Below are 22,197 nucleotides of genomic sequence, written 5' to 3'. Positions count from 1 at the left end.
ATTCTGCCTGTGAATTTTCATTATTAGAAAATGTAACCAATGTTCTATTCAAAATTACAGTCAGCCTGTCGTTGTATCTAATAGATTTGGATGATACCTGACTTTTCTTTATCAGCTGTATTGCTGTTTCTCCTGTAATCAGAACTTCTAGATGTTTGCTTCTACTGAGATTAAATATAATATGTGTGTGGTTCAGCATATAGCTCCATGCTCTATGCCATCCAAGCTACCATGGGAATGCAAAATATAGCATACAATAATATGTCAGCTCACCACAGCCGCTCCTGAATGAACACACGAGACTCTCTGTGGTATCACCAGGAACTTTTACTGTAGGAAACATGAACATCAGAAAAGCCAAGAATGGGAGGCTCCGGCCAACCCTCCTTTATATACCCTCCCCCTCATTTGAACAGTCTCTTCCCGCTCAGTAAAACCCCGCGCAAATTCCCCGCCAAGTCCATCAGCCGTTTCTCCTCCGAGTCCTGGGACGCAGGTGTCTTATCAATGTCAGTGACCCTGAAACTCAGAGCCACATCCAGGCTCTAGTAGCAGGGTTCTGACATGGCGTCCTCCTCCCCTTCGTCCTGGAAGGAAAAGATTAAACACAACTATTGTTCTCCGCTGTCCAGAGTTCCTTTATACTTTTTTAACAGGCTGCAATGGAATACCGGGTGTACCTTTCCTAGGTCCTTTGGTAGCCTCAGCTCATAGGTCACTTCGTTTATTCTTTTTGCTACCCTGAATGGCCCTATATAGCGTGGAGCCAATTTCTTGGATGGGAACCCCAATTTCAGGTTTTTTGTGCTCAGCCAAACCAGATCTCCTTCGCCCAATTTGTCCCCCTCTCGGCGCCTACGATCCGCAAAGAGCTTGTACTTCTTTTGTGTTTCCCGCAATGCCTCTACCACGGTTTGCCACCCTTGCTTGATTTTGGCCGGCCATTCCTCGTCGGTCTGGCCCTCCCCTTCCTTCCACTCGGGTAGCCTGGGGAAAGGTGCCACCTCCTGTCCGTATACTATTTCGAATGGGGCACGACCTGTGGCCGAATGTACGGCCCCGTTAAAAGCCATCTCAGCAAACGGAAGAAGGTCCGCCCAATCATCCTGTCTATAATTGGTGTACATCCTTAAGAATTGGCACAGTGTCTGTTGGGTACGTTCGACCCCCCCGTTGGTCGCGGGATGAAAGGCCGAGCTCAGGTTCCTTTCTGCTCCTAACAGCTGTAAGAATTTTCCCCAAAATTTTGCAGTAAATTGGACTCCCCGGTCACTAATTATCTTGTCGGGACACCCATGTAGGCGATATACATGCTTCACATACAAATCAGCAAGTTTTTCAGCTGAAGGGAGTTTTGGCAGAGCCACAAAGTGTGCCTGTTTTGAGAATAGGTCCAATATTGTCCAAATGTATCTGTGGCCTCTGCTGGGGGGTAGTTCGCCTACAAAATCCATGGCTACGCATTCCCATGGCCTCATGGGCTCCACCACCTTCTGCAATAGCCCCTGGGGCTTCCCCGGTGGTGTTTTTCCCTCTGCACATAATTCACACTGCGTGACGTATCCCCTGGCGTCTTTCCTCATTCCGGGCCACCAGCATTGTTTGGCCAACAGTTTAATAGTCCTGGTGGGGCCTAGATGACCCGCACCCTTGTTATCATGGTACTTCCTTAACATTTCTCGTCTTAAACATTCAGGAATATACAATTTCTTATTTACAAACACCAAATCCCCACACAATTCTCCCTTTTCTTTGTTTGTTTGTAACCATTTGTCCATTCCATACGCTCGCTTCAACTCTTCCTCCCATATTTCTCCTCCCCCCGTGGAAATGGCAGTACGTTTGTTTTCTTTGGCCGCTTGTGCTCGAGTTAGTACTGCCAGGCCCCATTGCTTATCAAGAAAAATACTCCCTTCAGATTCCTGAATTCCTCCCCCGTGCTGAGGCATCCGAGAGAGAGCGTCAGCGAGTATATTATGTTTCCCCTGGAAGAATCTGAGTCTGAAATCAAAACGGCTGAAATATTGGGCCCATCTAATTTGCTTCGCTGATAGTTTACGAGGGGATCTTAGATACTGTAAATTTCTATGGTCAGTCCACACCTCAAACGGTGTTCCACTTCCTTCCAGAAAGTGTCTCCAGCACTCTAATGCTTTTAGAATCGCTAAGGCTTCTCTCTCCCAAATCGGCCAGTTTTTTTCTGTATCGCTAAACTTTTTTGACAGATAGCCACATGGCTTCAGGTTCCCCCCCTCGTCTTTCTGTAGCAGAACTGCCCCATATGCCCGGTCTGACGCATCGCAATGTAATACAAAGGCTTTAGACATATCAGGGTGCTGTAGGACAGGCTCCTCAGTAAAACGCTTTTTAAGGGCTTCGAAAGCTTCCTGGCATTCTATTGTCCAGGTCAGTTTGGCCCCTGGGGCCTTCACTTTGGCTGTTTCTCCCCTACCTTTAGTCTTTAACAAATCCGTTAATGGCAAAGTGAGGCGCGCAAAGTCCTTGATAAATGTTCTATAGAAGTTTGCGAACCCTAGGAAGGATTGCAGCTGCTTCCGTGTTTTGGGGGCTTCCCACCCCCTCACGTCTTCTACCTTCGCAGGGTCCATCGCCACTCCCTGGGAGGAAATCCTATACCCCAGAAAGTCTATCTGGTCTTTATTGAACTCGCACTTGGCAAGCTTCGCATACAGTTTTGCTTCTCTCAACTTTTGCAGGACTTCCCTGACTAGTTCTATGTGTTGCTCCTTAGTCCGAGATACTAACAATATGTCATCTAAAAAAACAAAGACTCCCTTGTACAACAATGGATGCAACACTTCGTTGATTAATTGCATGAACGCGGCGCCTCCGCCGCACAAACCGAAAGGGAGCACACGATAATTGAATAATCCGAATGCACAGGAGAAGGCCGTCTTCCACCTGTCCTCTGGTTTAATCTGCAATTTATGGTACGCTTCAATTAAGTCCAATTTAGTGAATATCTGTCCCTCCGATAACTGGGCGATCAAGTCCTTCACTAAAGGTAGGGGGTATTTATTTCCAGAACTGATTGCATTCAGGCCCCTGTAGTCAATGCAGAGCCTCAGCGTTTGGTCCTTTTTGCGCCTGAACAACACAGGCGCCCCTAGAGGGGAATTTGAAGGCTCTATGAAACCCCTCGCTAGGTTTTTATCAATGTATTTTCTCAGTTCCTCCTTTTCCCTAGCCGACATTGGGTATATTTTTGCCTTAGGAAGCTCTGCTCCTGGGACTAGCTCTATCTTCACTTCAACTCTCCGCTTCGGTGGGAAACTGTCTGCTTCCTTCTCATCAAATACGTCCACAAAATCCCGATACTCTGGGGGTAATTTATCTGCCAGTTCTGCTATCCTGATAGAGTCTTCCTCCCCCCTTTTCCCCGGCTCCCTTTCCACTTCCTGGCTCCCTCCTTCCAACTTCATCCTGAAGATCATGCTCTTATCCTCCCAGTTGATTTGCGGGTTGGCCTGCCCCAGCCATGGCATGCCTAGTATAACATTATAGCTGGCTATTTGTGATATCACAAATGACACCTTTCCTTCCCAACTCCCTATCTTACACTTTACATCTTCGGCACTGTACTTAGCTAATGATCCCGATGCTGTGGATCCGTCCAACTGCGAAAAAGCTATTGGGGATTCTAGGTTCGTTCTTTCGCATCCCAATCCCTCGGCTAATTCAGGGGAGATGATGTTCCTGGAACATCCACAATCCACAAATGCTTTGCAGGTTGCTTGTTTGCTGCCACTTTCCAGCTGAATGGGGACCACTATCATGGCTTTGTCCTGACTTACCAACCCCCCCGAGTGGTGCCTCATCGGTGGTTCTTCCTCGGCGCGTTTCCCTGCCACGGCTCTTGGTTTGGGCGGGCCTCCGCCTTCCCCTTTTCTCTGCCAGCACTCGGCAGCCCTGTGGCCCAAACGGCCGCACACGAAGCAGCCCCTCCTGCTGGTGCTCACGTTCCCTGTCGGCTCCGTTCTCCTCCCGGCTGGGGTTGATCCCTCCTTCCGGCTCCCCTCTTTCATCTGCGGCCGCTGCTGTAGCCCTCCTCGGTGCCTCCTCGCCTGGGCCAGCGATGTCTCGATGCGCCCCGCCAGCTGAATCCATCCGCGCAGTGTGTCAGGCTCATCACGATGCACCGCCCAGGAGAGGATCTCCCGCCTGAGCCCCTCTTTGAAGAGTTCTATCTTTGTCACTGCAGACCATTCCGGCACCTTTTCAGCGAGGCATTGGAACTCCTCCGCATACTCAGATACCGACCTCTGCCCCTGGGAGACGGTCTTCAACTCCTCCCTCGCCCGGATCTGCTCCAGTGGATCTCGGAAACGGGTCTCCAGGGCCCCCATAAAGCGTCGGAGTGACCCCAGACATGGGTCGCGCCGCGCGTGTAGTTGAACGTACCAGCTGGCCGCTCCCCTCTTCAACACTGCACCAATGGCCCGTACCCGGCTGGATTCCGTTCTAAAAGTGTGGGCATTGTCCTCCATATAGCCCCTCACCGTGGTCAGGAAAAAATCCAGTTCAGAGGACTCTCCCCCAAACTCGATCCTTAGTTCCTCTCGTCTCGGTAGGGGTCCCTGTGGTGGCAATCCCCAATTCTCCGCCCGTCGCAAGCCCCCTTGCGGGCCAGTGGGCCCCGCTGCTGCTTCCCTTTGTCCTGTGCCACGCCCGGCATTCGCCAGGGGCACCAGGGTCTCAGTTGGGAGCGTAGCCGGGATTCTCGGAGGCTTTTCCCCTTCGTCGTCACTCTCCTCCACCCGCGTCAGGCTCGTTTGGATCTTGGGCCGGGCACCGGGCTCCTTTCGCATTTCCCTTCCCTTCGGTGCTGGGAGGTCTGCAAAGCCCTGGCTGCTTCCCATGCTCACGTCCCACATTGAGCTAGCCCGGAGTTCCCTTCCTCGCTCCGGCTCCGCCAAAACCGCCAGGCGCTCCATCGCCCTCGACATCACTGCCAGGGTGGTCTCCATCGCCGACATCCTCTCCTCCAGAAACACCATCTTTTGCGGGCCTGGGGAAGGTGAACCTTCCTCTCCTCCGGTGCTATCTCCTCGCACCACTCCGCGCCTCTGGGTTACCCCATTTGGCTGGGCATAAGCGGTGGATGACGCCAGGGCCGCCAGCTGGTGGAACTCAGCGTCCGTCTCGGGAGTGGCCCTTTCCGACCTTCCTCCTCCGGCGCCCAAGAGCTCTTCATCCTCCACTTGCATGTTACACCTCACCGCTACAGCGGGATGGTGTCCGTATTCTTGGCTTAGTGTCAGCTCACCACAGCCGCTCCTGAATGAACACACGAGACTCTCTGTGGTATCACCAGGAACTTTTACTGTAGGAAACATGAACATCAGAAAAGCCAAGAATGGGAGGCTCCGGCCAACCCTCCTTTATATACCCTCCCCCTCATTTGAACAGTCTCTTCCCGCTCAGTAAAACCCCGCGCAAATTCCCCGCCAAGTCCATCAGCCGTTTCTCCTCCGAGTCCTGGGACGCAGGTGTCTTATCAATGTCAGTGACCCTGAAACTCAGAGCCACATCCAGGCTCTAGTAGCAGGGTTCTGACAATAATATATATACACAGTATTTATTATTGTAAAAGAAGTCCTTAAATTAAGATGAAAAATGTGAATCTATTAGTCGGCAGAAGCAACAGATTCACTCATTAATCACACCTTTAAAATATAGATTTTTCATCTAGTTGCAATCAAAACTAAAGCCTGTGCAGTAGTGATAGTCTAGGAACACTTCATCAATCCGATTCAATGTATTTCCTAAGAGAAAACATCATTTTTATATTGAGGAGAAGCTACTATCTTTATAAAATCCTCACAAAATGTTAGAATATTTTCAGATATTATTTTAAACTACAATCCTAGATCCACATTTCTGAGAGTACATCCCACTGGACTCAATGTAACTTAGCTGTGAGTGGACATCGATTATCATCGTGATAGTTTTTACCCCATTTTTCTCCCAAAAAAATGGGACTCAAAGAGTGTGCTATTAGATATTTTGTTAACAAACCATATCTTTTAGTAAATATTGCAATGTAACTTCACTAAGAATAACAAATACCAGTAAGCACCAGCTAGAAGACAATGAGCTCAAAATCTGGATAGACTAGAGGCATATAAATTAGTACATATACATTCAGTCGGCAGCTGCTACAGAACTCATCAATACAAAAAGTATTTTGTGGCATTCATTGCTAATGATCACAGTATTTATATATGTCCAAAAACATCAAACTATATTTCTATAAAATTCCTCCTACTAGCATTCTATAATATACCATAACTTTTCCAGGAGCAATTCGCCAGATTCTGCTAGCTCAACATACCAGCCGTGTATTATTCGTTCAGCATGATTTTTCTACTTTCATTGTATCAGCAATAACAAAACAATTTCCTGAAATTATATTGGTTCCATGAGCCACAAAAATGGAGAGAAATATCAATTTTTGATATTGATAAATATCCCAAATACATAAATATTTATCTGGATGTTTCATATCAAAATTCTTGCCAGTTGCATCAGAGAGCCATGGATTTTACAAACTCTATAGCTCAGAGGAGACACGTAGCCATTTCAGTTATGTAAAAGACCATTGCTGGACTTCTTTTACATAATGTCAATGGGATTCTACATCACGCTGCTTCCATGTAACACTGTCTCACATTGTGATGGTATCACAACCGCGGCTCGGGTGAAGAGGACTTGCTTTGCACAAGGTCCAAGGTTCAATCCCTGCATCTCCTGGAAGAGCTATAAAAATTCTTACCTGAAACCATGGAAATTTATGACCCTTCGGTGTTGACAATGCTGGGCTACACTGACCAATAGTTAAAATCACTATAAGACGGCTAGCTGCCTATGTTAGGGACATGTCTTCAAGTAAGATACTTTATTCTGTGTAGTTACACTGTATAGGACAGATAAGATGACAGACAGACAGAAAGATGATAGGAAGATAATAGACAGAGATAAATAGAAAGATGTTTATAGATAGATATAGATAACAGAGAGATAGATGATAGAATAGATAACAGACAGAAATACAAAACACATAGACAGACAGACAGACAGACAGATAGATAAATCTAAATATTAAAAGCAAGGTTCCTCAATACATTACAGGGGAATTAACGGTGGTGTTTTACTTCTATTGCTAGTTGTACTGTTCTTGCTATACATTCGCAGAACAGAAGTACAACCCCAGATAAGGAGAGTTAACAGATCAGTCTCAGAGAATTAGAAATGTTTTCTTTACCTCTGAATAAACAGGAAACTAAATCAAGGAATGAAAAGCAAAGTTAATCTTTAGCAAAAGACCAATCCGTCAACTGCATCTTCATTACAAATAGCTTGAATTTATTGCTTCATCGAGTCAATATCAAGTCTGAGTCAGTTGCTGAAAACATACAATTTGACTTCCAGATATTTAGGCTTAGTAGATATAAGAAGAAAAAGAAAACGCAAGCAACCGAATCAATGATTTTTGGGGCTCCATAAGATTTTAACTGGATCTAGTAGAAAATACGCACACACACACAATTCTCTAGCACAATTCACAATTCTCTAATTCAAAACGCAACCTGTATGTTTTACTTAAATTGTCATGGTCATTATTAGCTTCATCATTAATGCCATCATAGTCATCATCTATTATTTCTAAAGTGGGGCTAGTATGGCAACCCAACAAAACAAGTCAAAAGGCTTAGATGCCTCAGAGCATTGCTCTATACATGGCAAAGCATGGTTTGCAAACAATAAGGTGTTTCAAAGTGTACGTTTACATTTTATAAAGTAAAACACGTTTCTACTGACAACAATGTCTCTTTTGTATAACAACGCCATGGAAAGTGGTGTCAAGTAGCACAAGGTAAGAGTTAATTCATGTGAATTTCATCCATTAGATTATGGATCTAGATCTCTTGACTGGTTCACTTCACAGTTGTTTAGAAGCCTGTGCAAATTAATTAAAAATATCCTTTTTGTATCCAGTGATTTTAGGAATGAAATAAGAAGGAAATAACTAATTGTGCCTCTTGCTTTTAAAAAGGAAAAAAGAAAAGAAAGTTCTGCAATTCATATTACTGAAGTTATATGAGGCAACAGTTAGTTGTATGGCTAGCTCTGGGCACTGGCTCAAAGTGCTTTCCTTTCCCTCTGTCCGCCGATAAGTTCATGAAATAGCAAGAAGTGGCACAATTGATTCAATTAAATTGTTACTTTTAAGGTTTAATTTCCCCCCACAAAGGTATCTGTGGCTTCAACACAGTTTTAAAAGTATGGGCTATATACCGTGTTTCCCCGAAAATAAGACAGTGTCTTATATTAATGTTTGCTCCCAAAGAGGCACTAGGTCTTATTTTCAGGGGATGTCTTATTTTTCCATGAAGAAGAATTCACATTTATTGTTGAACAAAAAATGAACATTATGTACTGTACAGCAGTTGTCGTCACAAATCAGCATAACCAGACAAACCATGAATTCTATCAAAAATTTCTTGTTATTACCATTATTATGTACCATTGGTACATATATTTACCAATCCTGCATGCTCTGGTGTTCTGTTCGGTGGGCATGCTTCCAAACAAAAACTTTGCTAGGTCTTACTTTCAGGGGAGGCCTTATATTTAGCAATTCAGCAAAATCTCCTCTAGGTCTTATTTTCCGGGGATGTCTTATTTTCGGGGAAACAGGGTAGAAGAACTCTCAAAGATTTTCACTTTTGTAGGCTCTGTTGACTCTATCTCTATCGACACTCCAAACAGAAATGCCGATGAAGACCTTATATGATGTTCCAGGAAAGCTAAAGGAACGCATGAAAACTCCTCCGCCTCCACCTTGCATTTGTGTGTGAATGACACTGAATAGGATATTTTACCAAGCATCTTTAATAGGACCTCTTATTTCTTTTTCTCCCCCCCCCCAACATTTTTAATTTTAAAAATTAATAACAAAAAAACAAATAAGGAAAAACAACAATTCTTACACATACATAAACATAGATATACATAAACAACAATTACATAACAAACTACAAAACATCTCAAATCTAATTACATTTAACTCCAAACTACAATAATATATACATAAACTGTCACTTTCTCTATAATATATTTTTTCTTCTACATTTTATCAACAAGTTTTTCACATCTACTTGCTTTTACATTAATAATTATAATGATGATGATGATGATGATGATGATAATAATAACTTTATTCTTATACCCCACCACCATCTCCCGAAGGGACTTGGGACAGCTTACAAATAGGACAAATGTCCACAAGACATAAAAGCAAACAATCAATAAAACAAAATGCATTAAAAGGAGTATCATAAAATACAACAACCAAAATAAAACAGACAGAACATTACAGAGAAAAACAGATTACATTGGAGCTCCATCAGACTAGGTTCCACAAAAACAAAGACCAAAATTCTCAAAAGAGCATGACCGAGCTGTAAAAAGGCTAGGCAAGGGATAGTGCAAATAGTGTGCCATAGGCCCGGGGAAGTGAATGATGTGCAAAACAGAGTACTTACTGGCGAACTAGGGACCTGGAATATATAACTAGGGATGAATCAATCTTGAATGCCTGCTGGAACATCCAGGTTTTCAAATTAACAAATAAATATCTCAACAATATACCTTCAAACCTCTACATAAGGACTTATCGGACTACTAACTGCTAATTGACATGGTAGATTCATTCAACTAATGAGGTTCTGAGGTGCTAGGAATATGAAAATGGGATTCTGAACTGCTTCGTGCATAATTGATTATTGCAAATACTGAAAGCATAATCTGTCAGATAACATACATGTTTTGGTAGGGACAAAATCAAATGTGTTTTCACGGTGCTTCCTACCAGTACTTTTAACAACAAACATATCTGTACTCAGGATGTAGCTTTAATATACAGTTGGTCCTCCAAATCAACGGATTCTGTATCCATAGATTTAGCCATCCACACTTGAAAATATTCCACAAAGTAAACCTTGATTTTGCTGTGTTATGTAACGGACAACATTTTACTACACCACTGTATAAAAATGGGACTTGAGTATCCATAGATTTTGGGATTCATTGGGGTTCTGAAACCAAATCCCAGAGGATACCAAGGATCCACTGTATAATGTTAGGAATATACTTGCCATGGAAACATAATACTACTAATTCAGAATATTGCTGGGGGAATAATTTTATTATTATGTCATTTATTGTTAGTTCTCCTCACTGTAAACCTTTACATTGAGTCCTTGTCATTTTATGTACACCCTTCAAAATTATTTTCCTTTTGGGAAGCAGTTCTTTTTTGGTTCTCCTTCCTTCTTCCACCTATGCGGACTCTTTCTCTTTTTCTGTCTGCCTCTGTTTCACATTGATTTGTCCTTTTATTTCACGTCTTTTCCTCCATGGCCTTATCCCATGTTTTGCTCTTACCATAAAATGGATTAGCTTATCACCATCTTTAAAGTCTATATCTTCCTTCATTTTTTCCTCCGTAGCCTACTTTTTCTATAGAGAATTTGCCAAAACACTATGCCTTGCTCAATTCTTTGGCATTCTTTCAGTAATGCTATTATTTTATCCTTCCCAAATTTTATTTCTTAGATCTTGCTATTTTTTTAAACCTTTTTCCAATCTATATTAGTGTTTCCAATAGTCTGTGCATTACAACTTCTGTGGTTCATGTAGCACACAGCACACAATTAATACATAGTATTAGTAGTCCCTAATAGTATCACATACCCTCCAACCTTCCCAGTTTGTTGAGACAATCCCAATTAATCCTCTGTTGTCCCATTTTTCAGCTGCATTTGAAATGCTCCATTTTCTCTTTCCTAGTCCCACTTTTCCTGTTGTCTTCAGCTTGCTTCCACTGCTACAAACTGAATTCAAAATATAAAAGTAATCTGCACTCTGTGAATTGAACACAGGAAGGGGGTGAAGTCTTGCTCTTCCCAGGAAGTTTGGGGGAGGGGAGAAACCACTGCAGGTTCTCCTCTCTTGTGTATACTTCCTCATTAATAACCTTTGCATACTAAAATGCATCCCAATGTTGTTTGGCCACATGTGTCCTGGTTTTCAACTGTGAAACATATATTCAGATAATATAATTTATAAACTCCCTGGACTAGTACTCTGATTAATGTAGCAGGAGAGTCATATGCAGCAGCCCTAGCTGCATTTCTCACTCCACCACTCTACTTTTCATCATGCATATTTTGTGTGAGGTATCTACGAATACCTGTTTTCATACAGGTTATCTCCATTAAAAAAACAAAGGAGGGAGACAAAGCACACATCAGGCCTTCAAGTTTATGTGCGTCTCCACGTAGAAAACTTGCCTCGTATATTACATTATGTATGTGATAGAAGGCAAATCGCAATTCTCCCACCATTTAAAGTGAGCTAGATGAGCTTATGTACTAGATTATGATTCAGTGAGATGTTGCTTGTGGCCAAAAGAACCGATGTACCCACATTGGTGTGCGCATCTGAAGCAGTGGTGTGAGCCTTTAGGACAGTGGTTCCCAACCTTTTTTTGACCAAGGACCACTTGACCAGGGACCACTTTCCAACATTAGTACCAAAAAGGTTACACATCAGTTTTTGGCCAACTTTAGATTCAGTTTTGTTATTTGGGGTGCTGATTCAGAAAATTGCATTGGATAGACCACATCAGCTCTAGTTTCCAAAACAGAACATAAGCCATCCAGTAGTCGCCATCTGCTCGTGACCCGAAAACCATATTTAATCATCTAAAGCTGATGTGGTATATCCAATGTAATTTTCCGAATCAGCATCCCAAATAATACCAAGAACAGTCCAGAAACAAAGACACCAAGAGAAAACTTTTTTTGGCTAGGCTGTGTTATTATCCGTAGTAGTAACGGTAAGGCCGTGGACCATATTTTAGTACTTGTAGACCACTGGTGGTCCAAGGACCACAGATTGGAAACCAATGCTTTAGAGTCAGATATCCAGAGCACTGCACTAGCCCATCCTTCTGCCATGGAAAGACTCTGCTAGACTAGAACAAGAAAAAAGGCACCACACCTGCCCCCCATTTTTTGAAACTGCAGCCAGACCTTCACATTTGCTAGGGTTAGGGGCACAGGGTGCCCATGAAAGTGAAAATACGTGAATAACAAAATAGCTACTTATTAAAAATCTGGTCTTCTGGCATGATTTTATGTGAAACTTCCTCTGGAAGTTGAGCACGGAACTGCACTGGCAGACACAGAGATTCCTACAGAATTCTTCTCTCTGGAAGTGTCCAGATCCTCCAGCATAACCCAAAGAGGCTTACCACAGAGTCCCACTGGAGAACCTGGATATTTTAGAAGGAACATTTTAATTAAATCTGCAAAAGTCAAAACCACAAATGTGGAAGGACCACTTCCACATTTGTGGGCAAAAACACCCTTGCACAGTAGCATTCAATTGAGTATCAAATAGCATTTTGGGGATGAATAAAAAATATTATCATGGAAAGCCTGGATCACGGAAATACAAAAATCCCTTTATGCCGTGAAATAGTTCACATTTAAGTGCTAAAAGCTCCAAATTCCCTAAAAAGGTAGATTGTAGACTGCTTTGCCAATGAGGTCTTTAAATAAAGGTTGGGTGGCCACCCTCCAGAATGCTTTAGTTGAGTCCTCCAACACATGGGATGGTCTTTGCACTTCCTTCTAGTTCTCTGTTTTTCTGATTTATTCCTGACTGATTAGAAGCTTACAATTATCTTTACAAAGGGATTAAAATAACATATGTTTTGTGCTAGGGTTGTTTTTTTTAAAAAAAAAATTGAACTGTTGATCTACACAAACCTCTTATTTTGTGTTTGTAAGCATTGACCCTCTTTGCTTCCTTCCCTCCAAGAAGGTGCCTATAAGCAGCACAAGGCAGACCAGTATGATTTCCAAGTTCTGCACATTGAGAACGAGAGAAGTCCAACATCTCTATAGTGAAAGCAGGCTGCCACCTATAGGTGGAAGTAAGTCCTAGCAAATAGTCACCCCTTTGGATAAAAGGCCTTTTTTGGCTTACTGTGACCAAATAAACTTAGAAGAATTGTGATAGAACATAATTCTTATGTTGATTTCAATATACATAAAATAGCTATTTAATGCTGGCTGTCCTATTCTATCCTGTGTAGAAATTAGATCTTTTAGCAAATTATATCCAGCTACAAGATGAACCGAAAAGTAAGAGAGTTAAGGGAGGTATGATGTAGTCATTTTAAAAACAAACAAATACATTTAGGAAAAGGAATGATACTAATTGACCCACTATTTTAAGAAAGAATGTCATAGAACATAAAATATCCCTCAATATCATATCTACTTGTCTAAAATTTTTCCTATTTATGTCTTATATAACCATAAAATTAATTATGCAGTAAGTATACACTATTTCAACAATATGTGATCAGAGTATAACAACTACATAAATTAATAAATTGTTGGATTTCTTCATTTTATTTTATATTAAATCCAGAAATAAGTGGGGCTGAAAAAGATGCATAACCCAATACTTGATTATGTAAGACTTAAATGTCACATAATCAACTGAACCAGCATATACTTTGCAAATGGAAAAAGACATTACAATTCCAGATTTAAAACATTTCCGATGATCATGAACTTTTGATTCACAAATCAACACTTTCTAAATAGTTTTGATAAACCTCAATATACCTGGCAAGAAGAAACCAGAACTAGAAGTCCTCCTTTTTATCACAGCCAATGATCCGTGCAATATGCTGCATTAACATGTAGGTCCTTGTAGCATTTCCAAAAATTAAATTACTAAGCAAAGGTGGGTATTAATGCTGTGACAGTATTTGATTTCTTTTCAAAAAGGAAATTAACGAAGCAAGAATTGATTAAAGCATCATTCTCATCTTGCTTCTTTATGGTCAATGTTATTGAAGGAATGTTGGCAAATAAGTACTTGTCAAAGCAGAAAGTAAAAATAAGAACAGCTGTAATAAAGTCTTAAAATTGTTCAGTGGCCATAAAAAAAGATCTTTTAAAATAGCTCCAGTCACAGGCTTCTTTAAAAAGCCCAAACTGTTCTGTTTTTCCCTCCAGGTATCTCAGAGAATATGAAACCAAGAAATATTAGTAGAGGGAAATGCGATGTACAGATGATCTTTAAACGATGTTAACTAAAACTGCATTTTCCAATATAATTTGTCTTATGTGTGAGTACCTAATCGGTGCTGTATAATTTGGACATTGTGGTTGAATAATGGCATAGTACAGGGATTTTAGTTATTTCTTCCCCTCTGATTCTTAGCCACCAAATACTCATTTTCATAGCTGTTCCTGTTAATGGAGTTGTGTATCTCAGATATAATATTTGAGCAACATCTTCCAGCTATGGCACATTCAGTGAACGATTTCCACCCAGATCCAGTATTCCTGTTTGGATCTGGCCCACCACTTCTCACTTCAGTCAGAAGGCTTCGTATTATATAAAGTATCGGCCTTATAGGAGATAGGATAACATTTGATGAGAGTATTGGCCTTAGAAGAAACAGGACAATTTTTAATGAAAAAATAATGTTCTAGGACATTGTAAGTGTTGGTTATTTTTAGCAGTTCTGAGTTTGCAGTTATTAGATCTTTCCCTCCTGTATATATAACATACAATTTTCTTCTTGCGTTGATTGTACTCACTAGAATGACAGGCAACACTTGCATAAAACATAACCATATATTTGCCACATACCAGACTAAAACCCATATGTAACAAGTCAACTATTATTCCAGAAAGGAAGGGAAAACATAAATTTTAAGTTCTCCAAATATTGAATGAACTTAGAAGTTAAAAACACCTACAGTACCTAAATTTTACATAAATATAAAAGCAAAATTATACTCTGCTTTAATGATGGAATGCATATTTAGCAGAGAAGGTGAGTGAATAAAAAAGACAACAGAATTTGACATAGGTCTCCATATTAAAAAGCTAAAAATAAATTATAAACTCAATATATCTTCCAGCCATCAGTAACCATCATGCAGGGAGGATTTTACAAGTAAATATGGTATAGTCTTCCCAACTACTCCTAATTTTTATGGGATCTTCAGCTTACTGTGAAGGAGGAAAGCAATATCCTCCTTTTTATCCAAGGTGTTAAATACAAACTGCATAATTTGCAGGGTATTTTAAAATGGTACAGATTCAGGTCAACAGCAAGACTGTTACTAAGAAATATGAAGAAGTGTTATTTGTAAAAGATAAAAATGTTACACAATCGTACGGGAAAATTCAAGTACAGTATCTTAAGATAAAACATGTTTCCTCAAATGTTTGTATTTGCCACATCGAACTTCTGTATTAATGTCTGAGTGTCCCAAACCATATACCGTATGTATGTTCTTTCCTCCAACCCAGAGTTCCTAAAGCTTCCAAATATCACAGGACCTGCCTCTGCCAAGCATCTCTATGACAATTCACATTTTGGGGATCACCAATCTGACTGAAATAGTGCAAGTAAAACAACCTACAGGGCACATTTGTGCTTAGTGTTTGCCTTACTCTTTCTTGCTTGTTTCCCACAATTAAGTACTGTATAAGCAGTATTCCTTTTGCCAAAATAATGCATGAATTATATCATAGAGGGATTCTGGCCGGATGTTACATAAGGTGAGCAATACGATGTTCAATGGTGCAGGGGAGGAGGAAAAAGAATCTACTTTCCATGTATTTCATAATCAAAATATATTTTACAAGGGTTTTTTTTAGTCGAGAGACCTTTAATTTGGGTTGTTCAATTACAAATAAAGTAAAGGGGAATTTAGCAAAGTGTGCTAACAGTGACAGACAGATATGATGTTAGATGCATCATATAAATAATGGGTGGTGTACTATTAATCATTACAAAGACTAATTTGAGATATCTGAGATTATTTCAGTTCTCTACCTTGTAGCAAATGGGATATTTATTATACAAAGTCATATAGATACAGAGAATACCGAATGTCAGAGTTTTGGTCCCTTAAATAACAGTGTATTATTTTACTTCCCATTTAACCATAACCTCAATGGCTGTATTCTGTATATTATTATTTTTAAATTATTTTAAACAATTGTAGTCAATATTACTGCCAAAAAAAATATTGCAGCTTTCCCAATGAACCAATCTAAGATGAGGCCAGGATAGCAAAATCACTTTCACTATGATCAGATCTATGTTTACTAACATTGAGAGAATAATGTACCTGTTAAGCCAATACATTTATATTTACAAAAGTCAAATGGCTTTTAAAGGAATTCGGTAAGATGTCAAAGGGGATAGGAAACTGTTTTATATCAGGGTTTCCTCAGTGCTTTGGACACCATTAGCTGTTACATAATCATACATACTCCCCTTCCCTCTTTGAATATGTTTATGCCTGACATTTACAGTCTAAGATAATAAAGTTAAAATGTCCTTGATGGAAAAAAGATCAATCCTCCCTTCATGTGATAACACAGAATTCAGAAACATGTTCCCAAAAATGGTTGGGATTGCCTTTTCCTCCTCTTCTTATCTAGACAGCTAGATTGACAAACAGAAAACTGAAATTTGTCTAAAAGAGAAGGACATTTAATAAAAGGCCTAAAATTACTAGAAGAAATTCTCAAAACAAAGAGAACGTATTATGGTGCCCATCTACACTAACATTTTTCATCTGCAGCAGGACTGGTCTGCAGTGCTTATAGTGATGTGCATTTGATCTGAATCATCTGCGTTGCCACCTGGAAATCTGTCTGAATGTAGAAGCTATGATGACTGATAAATGATGGAAACACATTATTCTGTATCATGTCGAGTCTCCAGGAACCTGTGCTAAGAGATGCATGCCACAGCATATATTTGAGAATATGTTTTGGGGAATAACTGCCTCCCTGTTTTTGGGACACCACTACCCAATCTGCAGGACGACGGACACAAACATATCACAATTTCAGTGGTCTGATCATCCATGGAAGTGAGTACAGAAGTGTACATCCTTCCATGTATAATGCAGTTTAGTACAGATTCTGGTCTAGAATCTAGCTTTCCCCAAAATGGTCTCTGTGAATCATCAGGATTTTTTAGTGGTGGCACTGTAGTCTTGGAATTATTTTCCTACTGAGCATTCAATATTTAAAATGTCATGGACAATTTTTTTGCTACAAATCTACATCCATTTTAATTGCTATACCCAGATTTTCATCCCACTTTTAGGATATTACTTGTCCTTATTTTAATGATGTTTGTTCAATCTTTAACTTTTTAAATCATTACAGTACTTCTATGGACTTATTGTCTTTCAAAAACTGCTTCAGGTGTTTTGAAATAGAAAAAATACATAAGTTATATAAAAAAACCCTAGCATATGTGAATCAGAGCAACTTGAACATCTCTTTGTCATGCTATATGGAGTATATTAACATCAATGCTGCCTACATTTTGTTAGCACTATATCCATCCCTTCAGTATCTTTTAATTGCTTGTTCTTTTCTCCAGAGTCCAAATTTAATTAAGACATGGGCTTTCAACTACTGAAAAATAACAATACAGAAAATGCCCAAACAAAAATCAAGGAAACTTGATACTCTTTTGCAAGTTACTAGCACACTAGAAGATCGTGTTTCACTTAGTGTTTACAATGTTATAATTATAGATCAGCTGCATTTAACAAAGTTCAAAGTGGCTACACCTTTTATTTAAATTACAGAGTATTTAAGAGTGTAGAAAAATTAGAAATGATAGAACCAAAACTTCACTAATACAATCTTTTGGACAATCTCAAGACAATCCTATCAGTAGCTAGGCAAAAGCAACCAACCATCCAACCTCCTGATGCAGGAATCTTAACATTCAAAATGCAAGAACAAATCCCCAGTTATGATGAAAGCAACCCAAATCAACGTTGAACCAACACTCACTTCCCAGACAGCTAGCGCATATTAATATACAATACAGACAAGAGTGTTTCCTGGCAGGATGGACCATTAGAGATTGTCATAAAATATGGTTTATGCAAGCATAGGTTGCTGACAAATGTCCGTTTGTAATACATGGGAAGGAAATTGTTCTCATTAAATAAATTTTCTTCACTGGTTTATAAAGATTTTAAAAATTGCATTTGTGAAATAGTGCAGGAAGATGGATGAAGTATGTCTTTCATCTTCCAAAGCACCTGGAAAATTATTTAAGACAAGCAAAAATAGGCCTTCAGTGCTTCTAAAAAAGCATTTGTATATTGTATGTCTCAAAAAAAGCCATTTCCTAAAACTGAGGGCAAGCTGAAAGGAGAAAGGTCTAGCCCAGTGGCTCTGCTCTTCCATAGATAAAATAAAAATCTTCATAAAATTCCATGGATAAAAAAAAATAGAATGTATTTGCTCAGGAGCTTTGTCACGCTCTCCTTGGCTTTGACCATTGCCGAAGTATGGTTCCGTACTGCTACCGTATGTATTAGATCTTATGTAGTACCCATTATAACTGGGCACACATTGTCTTATGATATTTTGGTACTTCAACAATGAACATTTTAAATAATCCTAAAGGATCATTCACACCCCATTGCTGCAGTATTGAAGTAATTGAAATTGGCCATAGTTTGCCTTACACAACATGGATCAAGTTGCCTCAGGCAAGAGAGCAATGCTAAAAGCAGAGCTGCCAAATATGTTCTAAGTTATTTTATGCTATCCTTTTTTCTTGTTATATTCCACATCACTTTTCATGTGTTTCCTTTTCACCAGTTGAAACCACCTAAGCGCCTGAGATCACCTCTCTTTTCAGTCCTGCTGACTTCTCCCAAACTGATCAACAGAACATGAAGGGGTGTTTTTTGAAATACAGTACCCCCTTATATGTGGGGGATACATTCCCAAAATGTGCATGCCTGAAATTGTGGATAGAACTGAACCCAATAAGTATTGAGGTTTTTTCCCTATACATATATACCAGTGATCTAAGTTGCTGCTTCTTAAACCGTGGGTCCTGACCCCAAATGTGGTTCCCTTAGCACAGTACTGGGGTCATGAAAATTTGGCAACCATAAACCTAGCTATTGCTTCAGCCATTTACACAAATCTGTTAGCAATAATATGCATCGTTTAAAGTGGACTATGCAGAAAATGCTTCAGGTATACCTCATAAGTAGGAAAATAAGCTTACTTAGCAAGCCTTGTTGATTTATTACCAATAAATGTTTGCTTTTGTACCTATTTTATATAGCTATATATTTCCAGGCCACCTAAAAGCATCTTGGGTGGAAAGGGGTCACGAGTGAGAAAAAGCTTAAGAAGCCCTGATCTATGGGATTAACAGGTTGCATATATACATGTGGATATTCTGGACAAATGGATGATTCACATCCTAGACAGGCCGATGTGAGACTTCCTCACGCCACTCAAAATGGTGTGCAATTTAATATTTATGAATTGTTTACTTCTGTAATTTTCCATTTAGTATGGCATGGAAACTGAAAACGCAGAAAGTTAAAACACAGATGGAGCAGGGGCTGCCCTAAAGTATCTTCTCTATAGTTCAGATTGGGTTCATTTATTAATATCCCAGCTAAACTGATAAAAGCATGAGGACACTTTTCAACACATTTCAATTGGTTTCTGATGGCAGCAGAATATGATGTGGTATGATTTATTCATTGCTTTTATTTTACTCTCTTGTATTATATATGTTTTAATGTTAATATTACTATCTATTTGTAAGCTTGGGACCAAAACAGTGATTTCTTAACCTTTTTTGTGGGTCATGGATCTCTGATGAAATCTATAAACACTCTTTCCCTAGAAAAGTTAACTTAAACACAATTTTCAAAAGTGACTAAAGGAGCTCCCCTGCCTCAGTCATGGACCTATGGACACATTTGAAGTATTAGGGCGGCCCAAAAAGACCCAAGATCATGGGTTGTGTTGCTACTTCTTTTTCCTCTCTGACATATCTAAGGATAGAGCTGAAAGACAGGGATAAAGCAGGTCATATAGAAGTTGACTGACTAGTACTTGGCAAATGTACATTAACGAATGTCCACATGAGCCTATCTACTCTGTTGGTAGTTGTCCTGTTTCAATTTAAAAGAAAGAGAGGTCACCAATATTATTCCAAAAAGAAATCATTTGGAGTGTAATGGAACTCCTTTCCACACTAGTGTAGATGGAACAAGAGCATCACTACTGTTTCGAGAAGCAAAATGAGCAGCTGAGTTGTTAAATAATAAAGCTATATTCCTCCCCCTCCCTAATATCTCCTGCATATCTGGCGACACAAGAACGTTTGAATCACCAGCATCAGTACTGACTTATCTGCTTTGTTGTATTATTGAACGAATTGATTAATGAGTGAATTAGAGCATTATTCAAAGGAGGGCTTAGGGAAAGCTGTTGCTATGACCTTGATCCAGCCCTTTCTGAAGTCAAGGAAAAGATTAGAGGGCCACCATTGCAACTAACTTATAGTCCAGAAAAACAGCTACAGCACATTTCTATCTAGACTGAAGAACAGGCTGGCTGCTCTATCTGATTTGAGTTTTTGGTGATGTTCCACGTTGGCTTCGTACAGCTTCATGCCAAACAGATTTAAAATATGAGAAACGTCATGATTAGTTAAACCAAGGAGGGATTCCAATGACATGTTTTGTTGTCACAACTCCTAGGGAGAAGAAACCATACTGGTGACAGCAACTGCACTGTTTTTTTGACTTCACGTTTAATTCAAGCAAATTACATAAGAAACAGCAGAAATGCAATTATAATTTGTTGTCGAAGGCTTTCATGGCCGGAATCACTGGGTTGCTGTGATTTTTCTGGGCTGTATGGCCATGTTCCAGAAGCATTATCTCCTGAAATTGCAAGGCTTTTCAATGCTGATTAAGGTGATTAATTGCAGCAATCACACTTGTCTTCAACAGACAAGAGTTCTTTCTCCCACCCTGGACCTTCCACAGATGTATAAACCTCCCTTGCTTAATTTTCCAACAAACCTCACAACTTCTGAGAATGCCTGTTATAGATGTGGGTGAAACGTCAGGAGAGAATGCTTCTGGAACAAGGCCATACAGCCCGGAAAACTCACAGCCACCCAGCAATTATAATTTCCTATCAATGCCATTTTCCATCACATCTGGAGACATGCCTTGCTTAGAAAATGGAGCAAGTTAGATCATTTAGCTGAAAGAGTTACAGTTTCCAGCTGACTCCCCCTTTGAAGGGCTGGCTCTCATAATTAAAGGCTCCCTTTCATTTTACGGCATTTCGATGCCATGTACCCCAATGTACATCCATTGTCTATGAAGACGATGGCTCTGCAGAGCCTTGGACTAGAAAGTACCAGAGCTCTGTCTCGTCAGGTCCGTTTTTGGAAGTGACAACCAAACATTATGTTAACACTTAATGGATAACAACATCCATATCATACCGCATGTCTCTTAAAGGTATGGAGCATCTTATTTTGAGAAGCAGAGACACTCTGTCCCATTTTGAGGACCAGATCAGAGGAAGGAACGCAAGACACCGAAGCCAAGGTAAGCAGTCTCTTTCCTCCCAAATTAAACCGGTGCTACAAACTCAGGTTTAGGTTGCTTGATGTGCTTTCTGCTGTATATAATATATACAAGAATGCTATGCTTTCTGTTGTATGAAACATACACATGAAAGCACATTATATTTTATGCCTTCCTCATTTTATGTTCTAAATCCTTTCCCTTCCATTTCTTGCTTTCTACTTTGTTTATGTTTTCTGTAAGACATTCACCCCATGTTCGATCTGGATGAAGACTTTTACATAGTGCATCATCTGTCTACGACTACATTATAAATCTGTTTGAGTTCGATGCTACATGTGCATCTAGTTGTGCCAAATTGAGGGCACCAAAAAGGGTTTGTTGCCATTCTGGATTAAGATATTGCTTCACGCTGACTTTTCCTATGGATACTTAAGCTCCTCTTATATTGAAAAACACACACACACACACACACACACAAGCCAGAGGGAGATTTTCCAGCAAAGCAGCAGCCTGGTTCTCTCACACATTTCTGAATAAACCAGTACCCTGATATCATAATACACCCAAAGATTTGGCTGGATATACAATAATCCCATCCCATCCTCCCCTTCCCTTATTTGACTCCCCACACAAATAAACACAGACA

General features: G+C 40.1%; 2 protein-coding genes and 1 long non-coding RNA gene across 6 annotated transcripts in view; 1 reads left to right on the top strand and 2 right to left on the bottom strand.

Moving 5' to 3' along the window:
• Positions 1 to 22,197, bottom strand: part of LOC103280797 (uncharacterized) — a 30,240-nt gene that overhangs the window by 7,273 nt on the left and 770 nt on the right. The gene's annotated exons all lie outside the window — the stretch shown is intronic.
• On the bottom strand, positions 258 to 5,590 carry LOC134295694 (uncharacterized). The gene is made up of 2 exons (XM_062969034.1): positions 3,816 to 5,590; positions 258 to 587 (listed from the first exon to the last, which is right to left on the bottom strand). The coding sequence occupies exons 1-2, from the start codon at positions 5,361 to 5,363 to the stop codon at positions 546 to 548; spliced, it is 1,590 nt and encodes a 529-aa protein (XP_062825104.1). The 5' UTR covers positions 5,364 to 5,590; the 3' UTR covers positions 258 to 545.
• The window catches only part of armc2 (armadillo repeat containing 2), a 91,454-nt gene continuing 90,585 nt past the window's right edge, over positions 21,329 to 22,197 (top strand). For all 4 annotated transcript variants that reach the window (XM_062969030.1, XM_062969031.1, XM_062969026.1 and 1 more), the window contains exon 1: positions 21,329 to 21,569. The gene's annotated coding sequence lies outside the window, so the exon portion shown is untranslated. The remainder of the gene's footprint in view (positions 21,570 to 22,197) is intronic.

This window comes from Anolis carolinensis, chromosome 1, assembly GCF_035594765.1.
Source record: "Anolis carolinensis isolate JA03-04 chromosome 1, rAnoCar3.1.pri, whole genome shotgun sequence".
Classification (NCBI taxonomy): domain Eukaryota; kingdom Metazoa; phylum Chordata; class Lepidosauria; order Squamata; family Dactyloidae; genus Anolis; species Anolis carolinensis.
Note: the sequence above shows the minus strand (reverse complement) of the source record. Positions and strands in the feature narration are given on the sequence as shown.

What these genes read in the sequence shown, in the direction of transcription:
- LOC134295694 (XM_062969034.1), bottom strand. Translation starts at nt 5,363, where the DNA reads ATGTTCATGTTTCCTACAGTAAAAGTTCCTGGTGATACCACAGAGAGT. An exon ending in GGCACCACTCGGGGGGGTTG is followed by an intron (nt 588 to 3,815) that starts GTAAGTCAGGAC and finishes TTTTCCTTCCAG; the next exon opens with GACGAAGGGGAGGAGGACGC.